Raw genomic sequence first — 14,522 nt, 5'->3', positions numbered from 1 at the left:
AGGATTTGAAAAAACTTTATTTTTATGGATAATTAATTTTTAACTTTTCTTCCAATTTTCCTAATCTTATGAAAATGTAAAGAATAGTGTAAGATTTTATTTGAGCCTTATTTGGGCTTATTTTTGGGCCATGTATTGGGCCTATTAGAATAGGATGTAGAGAGTCTAGCTAGGGTTACAATTGGGCTTCTTTGAGCCCATTTGCCCAATTGTAACCCTAAACCATCTAGGGTTTATGGAATGCATTCTAAGGAGGCATGGACAACACCTGCATGGACAACACCTACATGGCAAGGGAAGTGTGAAGAGCCAGTTGGACAGCCAACATTGGAAGCATGACTGCCATTATTTAGGTTATAAATAAAGGTTCTCAACTCATGTATTTTCCAGCTTTGATTGACCAATGAATTGCTGCACAAATTCAGCCTCAATTTGTCTCTTAGCTCCCTCATATTTAGCACTTATGTGGGTGTTTTAGTAAGGATCCTCTTAAAAGTTGGTCTCACATCTTCTAAGCATCTTTTCCTTACTTCATTTCACCTTCATCTATGGTTTAAATTCATCCATAGAAGCCACAAATCACCTCCATCTTCCGCAACAAAGAACTAAACCAAAAGAAATAATGCAAATCAAGTTAGGATTGCATTAGTAGTTGATTTTATAATTACTATTAGAATGTCATGCAATTTGTTTTAGAACTTATCTTGGTGATAAAAAAAAATTAATTGATTAAAAGATGTTTCTAATTTGTTAAAATATTCTTATTTGAATCATGAATGATTGCTAAAAGCGTTTTAATCAATTAGATATTTGTTTTAATCCATTAGATATTCATTTTAATCAAATTTATCATTTAAATCTATAAATACAGATCAGTCATCATCAATCAACAAAAATTATATATCAATGTGTATACATATATATACCTATATCACAATTTAAAATACATAAAATCTTCATTACACGTAAAATTTTATCATAGAATTATCTCTTAAGCAAAAATCATGCCAAGAATAAGGAATTAACCTTTGCCCCTCTCTCGCTTGAGCGACAAAATTTTCACTTCAGGAAACATCTTTTAATGAGAAGAAATTGTCTTAACTTAATTTTCTCTAGAATAAAAAATATCTCTCTTGATTAAAAATGTCAGAAAATGAAATTGTATAACAACTAAAAACATTCTAAACACTCAATAAAAAATTACTCTGAAATTCAAATATGTTTAATAAGTTTAAAATCCCACTCAATATTGCAAAGTCAAATCAAATCAATTAAGGTATTTTTAACCAAGAAAAAGTGATTTAATATTTGAGGAAAAACAAAAATTTACTTTGATTGAATTTTTTTATTGATCAAATCACTTTATCACCATTTCACTAACTATCAACTCTAATTCTTTTTTTAAAAGTAGGAAAATAAAATAAATAATCAATTAAAATTTTAATTTATATATTTAATATAAAATAGTCAACTGTTTAAAGGTATTTAAAATACAATAAAGGAGAGAAAAGGAACTATGTTTACAATTATATTATGATATTTACCAGCAAAAAGAAGGGTTAAAGAATGCTGTCACACTAACAGAGAAAAATGATGAGGAAAAAAATAAAAAAAGGTTGCTCAGAAGAAAGTTTTGATGCACCAGAAAGGTGAGAGTGGTTGGTAATTGACCCATCAATTACAACAAGGTTCATCACAGCAGCCTTTGAAACATGCACCAGCCGGGAATCGAACCCGGGTCTGTACGTGGCAGGGTACTATTCTACCACTAGACCACTGGTGCCCTTGCTGACTCATACATAAATATTTAATATTTCAATTAGTTAAAGGACGAAAAAGTTAAGAGTAGGAGCAAAACTACCTTTATTTTTATGTACCTTAATGCTATAATTTCACAAATTCCAGAAAGGTGTACTTCTACTTTTTATGTGTATATTAAGAATTTCATGTTACCAATGATTCTCAGGTAAAAAAAAAAAAAAAAACTTCATGTTACCAATCAAAAAGTGATTTTCTTTATTGCAGTCAAATATACTTTAACATATAATTGTAACTTATGTATATTATTTATCAAATTGTAAATAATTAATTAATTTTTTATTTTATTTTAACTTTGTTTATCTTGATTTTTGTTAAAAGATTAAAAAATTATAAATATACATTGATTTAAAAAACAAACTTACTTTATACTAATATGTTTTATATTTTTTATAATTTTTACTGATTTGAGTGTAGGTAGATTTCTCCATCTTTAAAAAAATTAATTTGAGAACCTAAAAATCTGTAAGGTATCTATCGGTTGTTGTGAGGTAATGTCTAGAAATGCTAGTGTAATGTATAGTAAATTTGGAGACTATCTAACAAATTTGGGGGATCGTCTAGTAATTTTGGGAGACTCTATATCAATTTTAGAAATTGTTTATCAATTCTGGATTGTGAGTAGCAGTTTCAAGAACAAATAATATTTTTACATAATGAAAACAAAAAAGTGGAATCATTAAAAATTACATATCAGATAATATAAAGTTTATCAGAAGTAGATAGACATAAATATCTTTTGTGTAGAACTATATCCAAAAAAACAAACATAGTAATGAAATAAAAGTCAATTTATGCTTCTTATACAACCTTAATACAACTAATAAGCACAATAAATTGAAAAAATTATAATCAGGTTGTTTACACCAAGCATCATGTATGTGGTGCATGTTGAAGACCACAATACCATAATTCTTAGATAATTTTGTTATGTAATTAGATTTTGCATTTTTAAATTAAAAAATATATCATTTTATAACTATTAAACATCAATATATGAGATATTATGATGATGTATGACAAATATGTTATGTTATATATTTTCTTATGTTAATATTGTTATCATTACAAAAAATTAATTTTGTATTAAGTGACAAAAAAATCAAGAAAATGTATTTTGGAATACATGCATATTGTACATTCCAATACAAATTTCGAAAGAGTAAAATTGGAATTTCAAATATGGGAGTGTAACTTCAAATTATGAGGTTAGAGAATGTAACGACCCTTCAAAACATTGTCCGAAGTTAGGCAATTTCTTCATGTAATATATCAATTCTAACCTGCACCATATCATTTTTTTTTCCAAAATTACCCTTTCCAAATTTAAAAAATAATTAAAAAAAAATACATTCCAGGACAAAAAAATTCGAAACACAAAATTAAAAATACATTCTAAAATTAAAAAATGTGTTCCGACTATCCAAATCTGGAATATTTCTAGATATCTGGAAATAATTTTCATTTCCATCCTTTTTCATTTAAGGTTATTTTCTACTATCCAAATCCGGAATATTTCTAGATAACAGGTTCTGGAAATAATTTTCATTTACATTATTTTTCATTTAAAGTTATTTTCGTCATTTTGAAGGGACAGGTTGGGTGCAAGTTGGAATTGATATGGTGCAAGGAGAAATTGCACCGAAGTTATTTCAAGGCCCATGTATTCATGTCCTCACTTTTTTGTTATTGCACCCCATGGTGTTCATACGTACCTCCATAAATTTTAAAATTTCAAAACTTTAGTGAAGTCAAACTTCCATTTAATATTAAAGAATTATCTTATATTCCTAACAAAATAAAAGAATATGATTTAAATTAATAATAATAGCTATATAAATAGTAAAAATATCAAATTAAATCTAATATTATAAACAAATAATCTAAAAGTCTAAGAATACATGCTTAATATTATAAATAATTGAAACAAAATACTTGAACCAGGTCTAAGAATACATGCTTAGAACTGAACAGATTGAGTCTCAAAATTTGAAACCAATAGCTGAAGCTAAGAATTCTGTTTTCATTTATATAAATTATATTTCTGAAGAATTTAGCAAAATTATATTTTTTTTTCATCTCTCCGTCAATATTAAAAGTGGACAACTATTTTTTAGCACTTCATTCTATTAGAGTATACCAAAGTAACATAAGGATGATGAATGTTGGCAAGAGAATGCTTACCCAAGTCAAGGTTTGTGATATTCTTCCCAGAATTTTATAAAAAATACTTCCATTATTTTCTGGCATAAAATACATTATAATGTTCTTGAAAATATAAATATCCATTATTAATAACAAGGATAATGTCCTTCACCTCCTGATTTGCATGACTATGTAATTATATAAGAAAGGTTGCTTAATTTGGTTGAAGATTTTCAGTTAGATACCATACTTTCACTTTCTTTCACAAAACCATCTCCTCTCCAGTCTTTGTCAGATTGCAAGCCTTTCTTGATGGCTTTCCTCTTCTGAATTGCTTCTTGCTGCCTTCTCACCAACTCAGTGTGAGTAGTAAAGTACTCAAGAGAAGCCCTGTGATTTTTATAAAGAAAAAGGAGGGGTGAAAAGTCAAACATGCATTTTTTTTTCTGTTTTTCAAGATATTGGAAGAAAGAAACCATATCAGTTCAAAACTATACCCTCTGAAGTCTTCTATTGATGTGAAATTGTGCTTTTTCATGAAATCTTTAAGCTCAAGACATAGTTTGTTCACAAGACCATAGCCATGCATCATAACACCAGTGCACACCTAAAATTAGTAGATGATAATAATGTAAACAACTTTTAAATTGTTAGTGTGTTTAAATCAAATCCACACAAAAAGAAAACATCTATGTAGTGTGTTTGGATTATTAACACATTTTTTTCCACTAGACAAGAATAAACTTGAGGGACCAAAGTGTAGAAATATGCCCTATTGTGAGTGTTGGCCATTAAGCCTAAAACAATGTTTTTTGTTGATTATAATACATATGTATATAATATATGTATATAATACATAATTTGTATATAATACATAATATATGTATATAATACATAATTTACCGATAAAAATTATATTGTGAGGAATTAACTTTTCATAGCACACTAATATTATGATATATAATTGCCATGAAGACCACTAATGGTGCTGTTTTGGGGTGGGAAAGAAGAGGAAAACTAGCTAGCTAGTGAAAATTAATAAAAGACACATAAAATGATAATTATGTATCGACATTATATAATAAATTAATATAATTTATAAACTTTGTTCACCTCACTCTTCATAATAATTGTTTTAAATCAATTCCAATTTTAAAATTGGTGTATTTTTTTATCATTCTTAAAATAGAAATACAATTTTGTGTGTATATTTGTATCACTGTTCTAGAACATTAAAGATGGTTATCGAATAATTTATGTAGAATATGAAGATGATTCTTACTTTTATAACTATGGTCACTATTCCTCACTGCATCAAGAGTTTAATTTTTATATATTATCAGTGTGAAGTTTTCTTTATTGACAACTAATTAATAGAAATAATCATAAATATAATTTTTAAGATAATTATAAAAGTTCATAAATATAAAAAAAACGCGATCAGCCCCGCACAACGCCGCCTCCGCCAAGCCCGCCAGCCGCCGCTGTCCACGTCCGCAACCAGACCCGCGCAACGTCACCTCCACCTACCGCGACCAGCGCCGCTGCCACCACCGCAAAACGCGTCACCACGTAGTGCCGCCGCACCTGCGATCTCGACGAAGCCGCGACAGCCGCGAAGCTCCGCAGATCTGGTCCTTGCGAAATCGTTGTTCGGCCTCACCTCCTCTGCCGTCGAAATGATGCAAGTCGGTGCGGCCCCCTGCAATGTGGATCGATTCGGCGTCGTTTTCAGGCCCAGCCCTCACCATACTGATTGCGTGACCTTCGCCGCCAACAAGTAATTGTTTGTCCAGTTTTTAAGGTTTTTTTACTTCTCTTATTTGTTTTCCTTTCCACCGATTCCAAATCGTATCTCTCACTCCATCCACTGGTTTGCTTTCTCTGTCACATCTGTAGGCGATTTCACTTTTGTATGCTATCAATGCTTTCGGGTCTTTGTTTATATACATGTTGAGAGAATTTTAAACATAAATTTTGTTCGGTGTTAATTGAGGATTTATGTAACTAAATTGCATTCAAGAGAGATTTAATCTTGCCGATGTTCATGTGTTTTGTTTGTTTCAATTGACTCTTCTTCTGGTGTTGTAACCTTAGTTTAGTTTCAGTTTATTGTTGATGGGAAACTGTTTTAATGGTGATAATACCACCGGTTCCTGATTAGGACTCGCAGATTGCTGAAGAGATCACTGCCTCCATGTGCTTCTGAAGAGATCACTCTCAGATTACTATCAATGCTTTCGCGTCTTTGTTTATATGTAGGCGATTTCCACTTGGTCTTCATTACAGTAGTAAACCTGCCAAACCATGCTCTAGATGACTGTTTCAATCCATAATATCTTCCTAAGTTTACACATCTTTCCCTCCTCAGGTTTAAACCCAGGTGGGACCTCCATGTAAATTTCTTCCTCAAGATTTTCATGCAAAATGGCATTTGTGACATCAAATTGCTGCAAACTCCATCCATAGTTAGCTGCCAGGGACAATCAAATTCTAACTCACTTTTGGAACAGGCGAAAAAGTTTCAAGATAGTCAATCCTAGATGTTTGAGTATATCCCTTAGATACTAACCTTGTCTTATACCTTTCTAATGCCCCATCTGCTTTGTATTAAGAGTGAATACCCACCTACATCCAACAAGATTTTTTCCTTTAGATCCATCAACTCCCAAGTTTTGTTCTATCTAAAGCAACAATTTCGACCTTCATAGCATTTTTCCTGTCCTTACTATTCAATCTCATCCACAGTTTTTGGAATAGTGACAGTATTTAGATGACCAAGAAAGTTTGTGATTATTGGATAATTTTTCATAAGACACAAAATGTAGCAATGGGTACCTTGACTTTTGATTACATGCTCTAACACTTTTCCTAACTGCAATTGGAAGATCCAGAACTTCAAAGGCAGGCATATTCTGTTCTTCAGATTCATGGACTTGTAGTGACTAAATAATAGACCTTCTCCTTCATGAGTATACTTGTAGTGGATGGGTAGCACCTCTAAGTTTGTTCTCCAATTTTCTTTGGGGTTGACACAAAAGGAGAATGAATAAGAGAAGCAACAGGACTAGACACAGTAGATGGTGAAGTATTAGAGTCAATAGATGGGGTGATTTTGGAAGAATGAGGTTTTCTGTTAAGAGCTAATTGTTCTTATCTTCAATGCATAAGCTTTTCCCCTAAAGATAAGGTTGAAAATATAGTGTTTTTTCATCAAAGGTGGCATCACAAGACACAAGGAATCATTTTGTTGAAGGGTGGTAGTAACATTTGTATCCCTTTTGGGTAGGTAAGTAACCAATAAATATGTACTTAATAGCTCGAGGATCAAGTTTCCTCCTATGATTAGAATGAACATTGACAAAGGATACACAACCAAAGACTCGAGGTATAAGATGATTTGTTGTCCCAAAGTCTGGAAAAAATTGGAGAATAGTTTATGGGATTGTTATTGTTTAGTGTTTTGAAGGGTAGATGATAAACAAAATAGGTAGCAGTAAGAATTTCTCTCCAATACTGTTTTGGAACATTTTTATGATGAAGAAAAGCTCTAGTTACGGTTTTGAGGTGCCCAAGTTTTGGTTTTGTCACCCCATTTTGTTGTATGGTGTTCACACAAAGATTCATGTATCATCCCTTGTTCATTGAGGAAGGAAGACAATGTTTGGTTGAAAAAACTCTTTCTGAGCGGACTCTTTTAATGGTTGTCTCAAATTGATTTTTAATCATTTGGATGAAGTTTTTGAAAACTTGGCTCACTTCACTCTTTTGTTTCAAGAAGAGAAATACCCATGACACTCAAGTGCAATCATCAATAAATATGACAAACCAATGAACTCCAGATAGGTTAGAAATACTAGAGAATCCCCACACATCACTATGTACTGATGCAAAAGGAATAGTCATTCTTTTATTACTAGAGGGAAAGTCAACATGCTTGTGATTTGCAAATTCACAAGTATTACAATAAAACATTTTTACGTCAACTTTTGAAATAAATTAGGAAACATAATTTCTAAGGTATTGAATGATGGATGACCAAAACGAAGGTGGTATAACTAGATTTTTCCTTTATTGGAGAGGGTGGTTTCTGACATCAAAGACAAGGGATTTTGACTCTTAGTGCTACGCATCTTGTTAGCATCTTCTAGAAGGTAGAGCCCTTTGTCTTCCTTAGCAAGTCCAATCATTTTCATGTTCCTTAATCCTTCTTAGGATTAAAAAATACCAAACAATGTAAATCTATTATAAGCTTGTGAACAGAAGTCAAATTGACATAGTTTGGGCACATGCAAAACATCCTTCAAAATTAGATTTTGATTTATCATAACATCTCCTTTTCCAACAGTTGTAATGAAAGTTCCATCTGCAAGTGCAATTTTTTTGTTGCTTTGACAAGGTCTATAAGATATAAACCTAGTAGATGATTGAGTCATGTGGTTTGTGGCTCCAAAATCAACTACCTAGGCACCTTCTTTAGAGGAATTGAAGGCATTTAGTGAATAGGAGTAAGGAATATTACTATAAATACTAAGGAGCAATGACTTGAGTCTGCAGGTTTTGTTAATGTGTCCAACAACCCCTTTAATTTCATAATATCCCCAATGTTGAACTTTGTGGTGGGTTGTGAAGAATTGTCTTCTGCTGGGCCTTTTTATGCCATATGGACTTTAGTATGTCCTCCACTTTTATTTCCTTTAAGTGTCCAATTCCAGCTTGGATTTGGAGGCTTCCCATGAAGTTTCCAACACTTGTCTTGAGTGTGTCGCAACTTCTTACAATAGGTACACCAAAGGGAGTCTTCATTTTCTCCTTTAGGTATATTTATTCCTCCTACCTCATTTCCAAATGAAGTAATCTGCCCTTGTCCAACTTTCTTCCCCTTATTTTGTACAAGCAAGGCTGAACTTTCAGTTCATGGGGTTCTAACATAACTCCTCTACGGTCTTCTTCTGCATGATACACAATCATTCTCTCATTGAGTGAGGATAGGTCCTTCCCTAGCACTTGAATTCTAACAGGTTCAAATTTATTGTTTAATCCTATTAGGAACTTGTACATCTTGTCCTTCTCATAGCGTTTGAGTAGGTCAGTATCTTCATTACATTCTACTTCAAATTGTTGGTCTAACTCCTGTCACTAATTTTGTAGTGTATGGACATACTCACTGACTGAGTAATTCCCTTGTTTTGTATTAGAGATTCTCATCTTAATCTCATAGATTTGGGAAGCATCACCAACTTTGGAATTATTTGCTTTACAAATATCCCATACATCCTTAGTTGTCTTCATAAACATGTAAGTATCACTCTCCTCTGGTGTCATGCCATTCCACAACCATGATTACAACCACATTTGCCTTGTTCCATGCTGCAAGTTTGGGATCCAAAGATAATCAAGGGTTGTCAGTAAGATGATGATTTGCCCTCCCCTTTTAAAAAGGTTTGGACAAAGTGAGACCATTTTAGGTAATTTTTCCCATTAAGCCTAAGGCTTGATTGAATATTTTGCAGTTCAACATTACCCAAATTGTCTTTTTGGTTAAGGGTTCTTTGAGTATTGGACATTTTTAAGGTTTGAAGTATGGCAATGCAGGCCTAGAAGGAATATAGTGGAATAAAGAAAGGGTTGTGGTGTTGCACAATTGCAAGTGCGCAGGTGAATACAATAGGAGAAAGAAAGGGCAGCGGTTTTGCAGCAATGCAGACTGCGCACGAGATTACACAGGCTCCCGAAAGTTTTAGAGCGTTGATACCATGTCAGAAATTTTATTTAGCAGAGCAATTGCTCTTGAATAGAATACAAAGACATAATAACTAAAACTCCTAATTTATAATGGATATAATCTATTCCTACAATTTAGGATCAATGATCATGCACAATAAATATAAAATATATTGTTGGCCTATTAATCCTCCTAATGACTGTCTGTTTCAAAACACTACATGAGGACTTAGGTCATATATTTGTTCTTAAAACTTCTTGGAATAAGCTAAAAAAGTTTATGGGAGTCACAACAAGTTGTTTTCGTATGCTCAGATAAAACTCTGTATAAGTTATTCCAAATGTCTCCCATGTAAGTTCTGGTTTTGAGCATTAGCCAACTTGCTAAACCACTTGTAAGACTCTGCTACTTTATTTATTTCAATTGTCAGAATGTTTTCTTGAGGTCAAAATTACTCTCTACAATCGTGAAGAACATACACCATAATGCTGGCAGTTCCATCTATTATAATGCCTCATCCACTAGGTTGGGATTTTTCTCTAGTAGATGGTTTTTGATGTTGTTATTATTATTATTGCCTTTGAACTTTATTGTTGTTTTGTCTTTGACATTGCCAAACTAAGTTAATTTAATTTGCAATTTTCTATGTAATGCTGAATTTATCACTTGTAAAGTTTGCTATCTAAATGCTTGGTCACTCTTAATTTTCAGGTTATGTTCTGATATCCGAAATTCTGGCAGTGTTGATTGCCATTCAAATTGTAACAGGTCTACATCTCAAGTGTCTTTGTTTTTGTGTTCTGACTCCACCAATAGAAGAAATGGCCTGCTTGGTGGACCACTTTGTGTGAACCCTTCTGGCAGGAGAAACCTAGTTGGTCCAGCTTCTTATTCTGTGGAGACAAGTGCTTATGATGTGGCTGCCTTAGAACCTCCTACGCATGTTGCTGAAGAAAAAGTTGGTGTGCTACTTCTCAATCTTGGAGGACCGGAGACATTGAATGACGTTCAACCTTTTCTGTTTAATCTTTTTGCAGATCCTGTATGTTAAGTTTGTTTGTGTTTTTTCTATGGTTGGTTATTTTATTCTGTTTCTGTAAATTCCATAGTGGCCTTAGTACTTCATATAATTTGAATGCCATGTGCTTCTTGTATTGCAACAGGACATCATTCGTCTTCCAAGATTGTTTAGGTTCCTCCAGCGACCACTGGCAAAATTGATTTCTGTACTTCGGGCTCCTAAATCTAAGGAAGGGTATGCTGCTATTGGTGGTGGCTCTCCTTTACGCAAAATTACTAATGACCAGGTAGAGTTCAATTTTTTGGTTTTACCATTATATGCTGCGCTGTGTTTTTCTGCAACAAGAATTCTTTGTTGGCCCTTTTCCTGTTACAATCAATAAAAGTTATCTCTATTGGTAATTTTTCTGGAACTAATGTAATGAAGCTTGATTCATTGTGCTTGTGCAGGCACTTGCAATAAAAAAGGCTTTGGAAACGAAGGGCCTCTCTTCAAATGTTTACGTGGGGATGCGGTACTGGTATCCATTCACCGAAGAAGCAATTCAGCAAGTCAGTTTTTCTCATGCTTTTTGGCCTTTCTTCATTATTCTCCCACACATCCATTTTCTCTTTTCATAAGTAAATAACATACTGGACAATTAATTATGAATTATATTATTCTGGGCTCAAGTAGCTCACCTTTTACTTGAGTCTAAAATCAAAGCTTGTCTTGCATGACAGATTAAGAGGGACAGAATAACAAGGCTTGTGGTACTACCTCTTTATCCGCAATTTTCTATATCCACAACTGGATCAAGCGTCCGTGTTCTTGAGCAAGCATTCAGGTACTGCTTATTCACACTTCATGATGAATGCCCTTAGTGATTCTAGGATTATTTTTTTATCAACTGATATCATTTAATTCAGGGAGGATGCCTATTTGTCTACTCTTCCTGTTTCCATTATAAACTCTTGGTATCAACGAGAAGCTTACATTAAGTCAATGGCTGACTTAATTGAGAAAGAGCTCCAAAGCTTTTCTGAACCAAAAGAGGTAGATTATTATTGTGTTGAATGCTTTCAACTTGCCTCTTACATAAATTGAAGGCTGCCTGATGTATTTTACTGCAGTCTGAACCATGGTTTTTTTCTGTGTAGGCAATGATATTTTTCAGTGCCCACGGTGTACCTGTCAGTTACGTTGAGGATGCTGGGGATCCATACCGAGATCAAATGGAGGAGTGCATTTTCTTGATCATTCAAGAGTTGAAAGCTAGAGGAGTTAGTAATGAGCACACTCTTGCTTATCAGGTTCCTTTTGATCATGAACCCTTTGAACTTAACTTTTCTGGCATCTTGAGTTAAATGGAGATTTCATATTTTAATGCTGGCTTGTATTCTTGCTTTCTGTTATCATACCTTTTTTGTTGGATGAATTTTCAGAGTCGTGTGGGTCCTGTACAGTGGCTGAAACCATATACGGATGAAGTTCTTGTTGAGCTTGGCAAAAAAGGTGTAAGGAGTCTTTTGGCTGTTCCCGTGAGGTACACTATTATTGGTCTTATACGCTTGTAGATTTAAATTCTAGACGGCAGCTTATGAGTTTTACAGTACTGTCGAAATTTATGAATATACGAGAGTAAAAGTAATCCTGTCTTCTTTTATCCCAGCTTTGTGAGTGAGCATATTGAAACTCTTGAAGAAATTGACATGGAGTATAAGGAATTGGCTCTTGAATCTGGCATCAAGAATTGGGCACGCGTACCTGCCCTTGGTCTTACCCCTTCCTTCATCACTGATTTGGCTGATGCAGTAATAGAAGCTCTCCCGTCGGCAAAAGCAATGTATCCACGAATCAGCACTTCTGAAGATGTTGATCATGACCCTGTCAAATATTTCATCAAGTTGTTCTTTGGTTCATTCTTGGCATTCATCTTGTTCTTGTCACCCAAAATGATCATGGCATTCAGGAATCATGTTATTTAGAAGGAATAGAATCTGCTTGTTGAATTCGATCCGCAAGCATATAAAGATGAATCTATTGATAGAAAACATAGTGAGAGCACCTTTGATTGAGAATAAGTACAAAATATATAAAATATTCAGTTAAATATAAATTGTATTCATTGTTGATGAAATACATAATTTCAGCAACAGAATACAAGAATTATCAATTAAAAAGATACATAAAAAAATATATAAATATTAATATCATTACAAGAGAAATACAAGTATAAATGAGCATTGAAGATAAACTCAAATGGTAATATTAAATATTTCTTTGTTGATGAAATACATAATTTCAGCAAGTTCAGAATACAAGAATTATCAATTAAAAAGATACATAAACTCAAATGGTAATATTAAATATGTCTTCCTTGGATTTGGATAGTTATGATTTTTTTCTATTGTGTGACAAGTTCACCGCCATTAACTTGCAAAGAAGTCTAGAGAAAACCAGTTCCAAGCTTTGCATAAAAATAAATGTTTCATTCTCATAATTATTACTTTCAACTTACATATGATAATATATCAACTATTTTAATTTCACCTTTACGAATTTTTTTGGATAAGGTGGTCTTTTTTTTCCGCCCCATATTAAAAGAAGCCACAACACCAAATCAACGATACCCCTCCTTTGCCATTTAATACCACAAAGGTAAATTTGGAATTTTAAAATTTATGATGGTACATATGAACACCATGGAGTGCAATAACAAAAAAGTGAGGACATGAATACATGGGCCTTGAAATAACTTCGAGGCAATTTTTCGCTGCAGCATATCAATTCCAACCTGCACTCAACTTCTCCTTCAAAATGATGAAAATAACCTTAAATGAAAAAGGGTGTAAATGAAAATTACTTCGAGAACTGTTATCCAAAAATATTCTGGATTTGGATATCCATAACACATTTTTTAATTCCAGAAAATTTATCTGGAATGCATTTTTAATTTTGTGTTCCAGATTTCTTTGTCCGGAATGTTTTTTTTTAATTATATTTTATATTCTGGATTTTTAAATCCAGAATGGGTAATTTTGAAAATAAAAATAAGTGATGTGGTACAGGTTAGAATTGATATAGTGCAAAAAAGAAATTGCCTAATTTAAGTCAATGTTTTGATGGGTCCTTACATTCTCCATCCTCATGATTTGAAGTTACACTCCCATATAAATTGAAATTTCAATTTTACTCTTTCGGAATTTGTATTCAGGAATGCACAATATGCATGTATTCCAAAATACATTTTCTTGATTTTTTTGTCACTTAATACAAAATTAATTTTTTGTAATGATAAAAATATTCACATAAAGAAAATATATAACATAACATATTTGTCATACATCATCATAATATCTCATATATTGATGTTTAAAAGTTATGAAATAATAATTTTTTTAATTTAAAAATGTAAAATCTAATTACATAACAAAATTATAATAAAACTATCTAAGAATTATGGTCTTGTGGTCTTCAACGTGCTACACATGGATTTTTGATGTAAATGGTTTCTTCATATGTTGTGGACTAACTGCAATGCACTGTGAATTTTGTCTCATGCTGGAGTACTTTGTAACACATGTCCATAGTTAAATATGCATTGTAAGATGTCGACAATCCTTATGAATATATGAATATCGCTTCAACAACCTACTATTCAACATAAAGAGTCCAATACATTATGCAACTAACTTCTTCTTAAAGTTGTGTTTGAGCAAACTTTTGTTCACTTTTGGGGGCTTTTGGGTTTGAACTTTCTCACTATGAACTAAAAACTATAAAAAAAAAGTCGCACCCCTAAGTTTTCACTAAAAAAAGTTATCTTACCTA

General features: G+C 32.7%; 1 protein-coding gene across 2 annotated transcripts; it reads left to right on the top strand.

Moving 5' to 3' along the window:
* The first annotated feature begins 5,202 nt into the window (after positions 1-5,202).
* Positions 5,203-12,828, top strand: LOC137824422 (ferrochelatase-2, chloroplastic). 2 transcript variants are annotated; one of them, XM_068630063.2, is made up of 9 exons: positions 5,203-5,743; positions 10,400-10,730; positions 10,852-10,995; positions 11,159-11,260; positions 11,432-11,535; positions 11,618-11,744; positions 11,849-12,001; positions 12,134-12,234; positions 12,361-12,828. In XM_068630063.2, exons 1-9 carry the CDS (start codon positions 5,643-5,645, stop codon positions 12,674-12,676), a joined length of 1,479 nt encoding a protein of 492 aa, XP_068486164.1. In that variant the 5' UTR covers positions 5,203-5,642; the 3' UTR covers positions 12,677-12,828. The 2 variants fall into 2 exon arrangements, with proteins under 2 accessions (XP_068486164.1, XP_090150093.1); XM_090293967.1 differs by lacking the exon at positions 5,203-5,743 and adding an exon at positions 8,814-10,213.
* Positions 12,829-14,522: the final 1,694 nt, after the last annotated feature.

This window comes from Phaseolus vulgaris, chromosome 8 (assembly GCF_051622355.1).
Source record: "Phaseolus vulgaris cultivar YP4 chromosome 8, ASM5162235v1, whole genome shotgun sequence".
NCBI lineage: Eukaryota > Viridiplantae > Streptophyta > Magnoliopsida > Fabales > Fabaceae > Phaseolus > Phaseolus vulgaris.
This window is presented reverse-complemented; position numbering and strand designations above follow the sequence as displayed.

Bases quoted from the DNA above. Each gene is read 5' to 3' on its own strand.
- LOC137824422 (XM_068630063.2), top strand. From the start codon at position 5,643: ATGATGCAAGTCGGTGCGGCCCCCTGCAATGTGGATCGATTCGGCGTC. The intron at 5,744-10,399 runs GTAATTGTTTGT...CTTAATTTTCAG, and splicing joins GTGACCTTCGCCGCCAACAA to GTTATGTTCTGATATCCGAA. The intron at 10,731-10,851 runs GTATGTTAAGTT...GTATTGCAACAG, and splicing joins TTAATCTTTTTGCAGATCCT to GACATCATTCGTCTTCCAAG.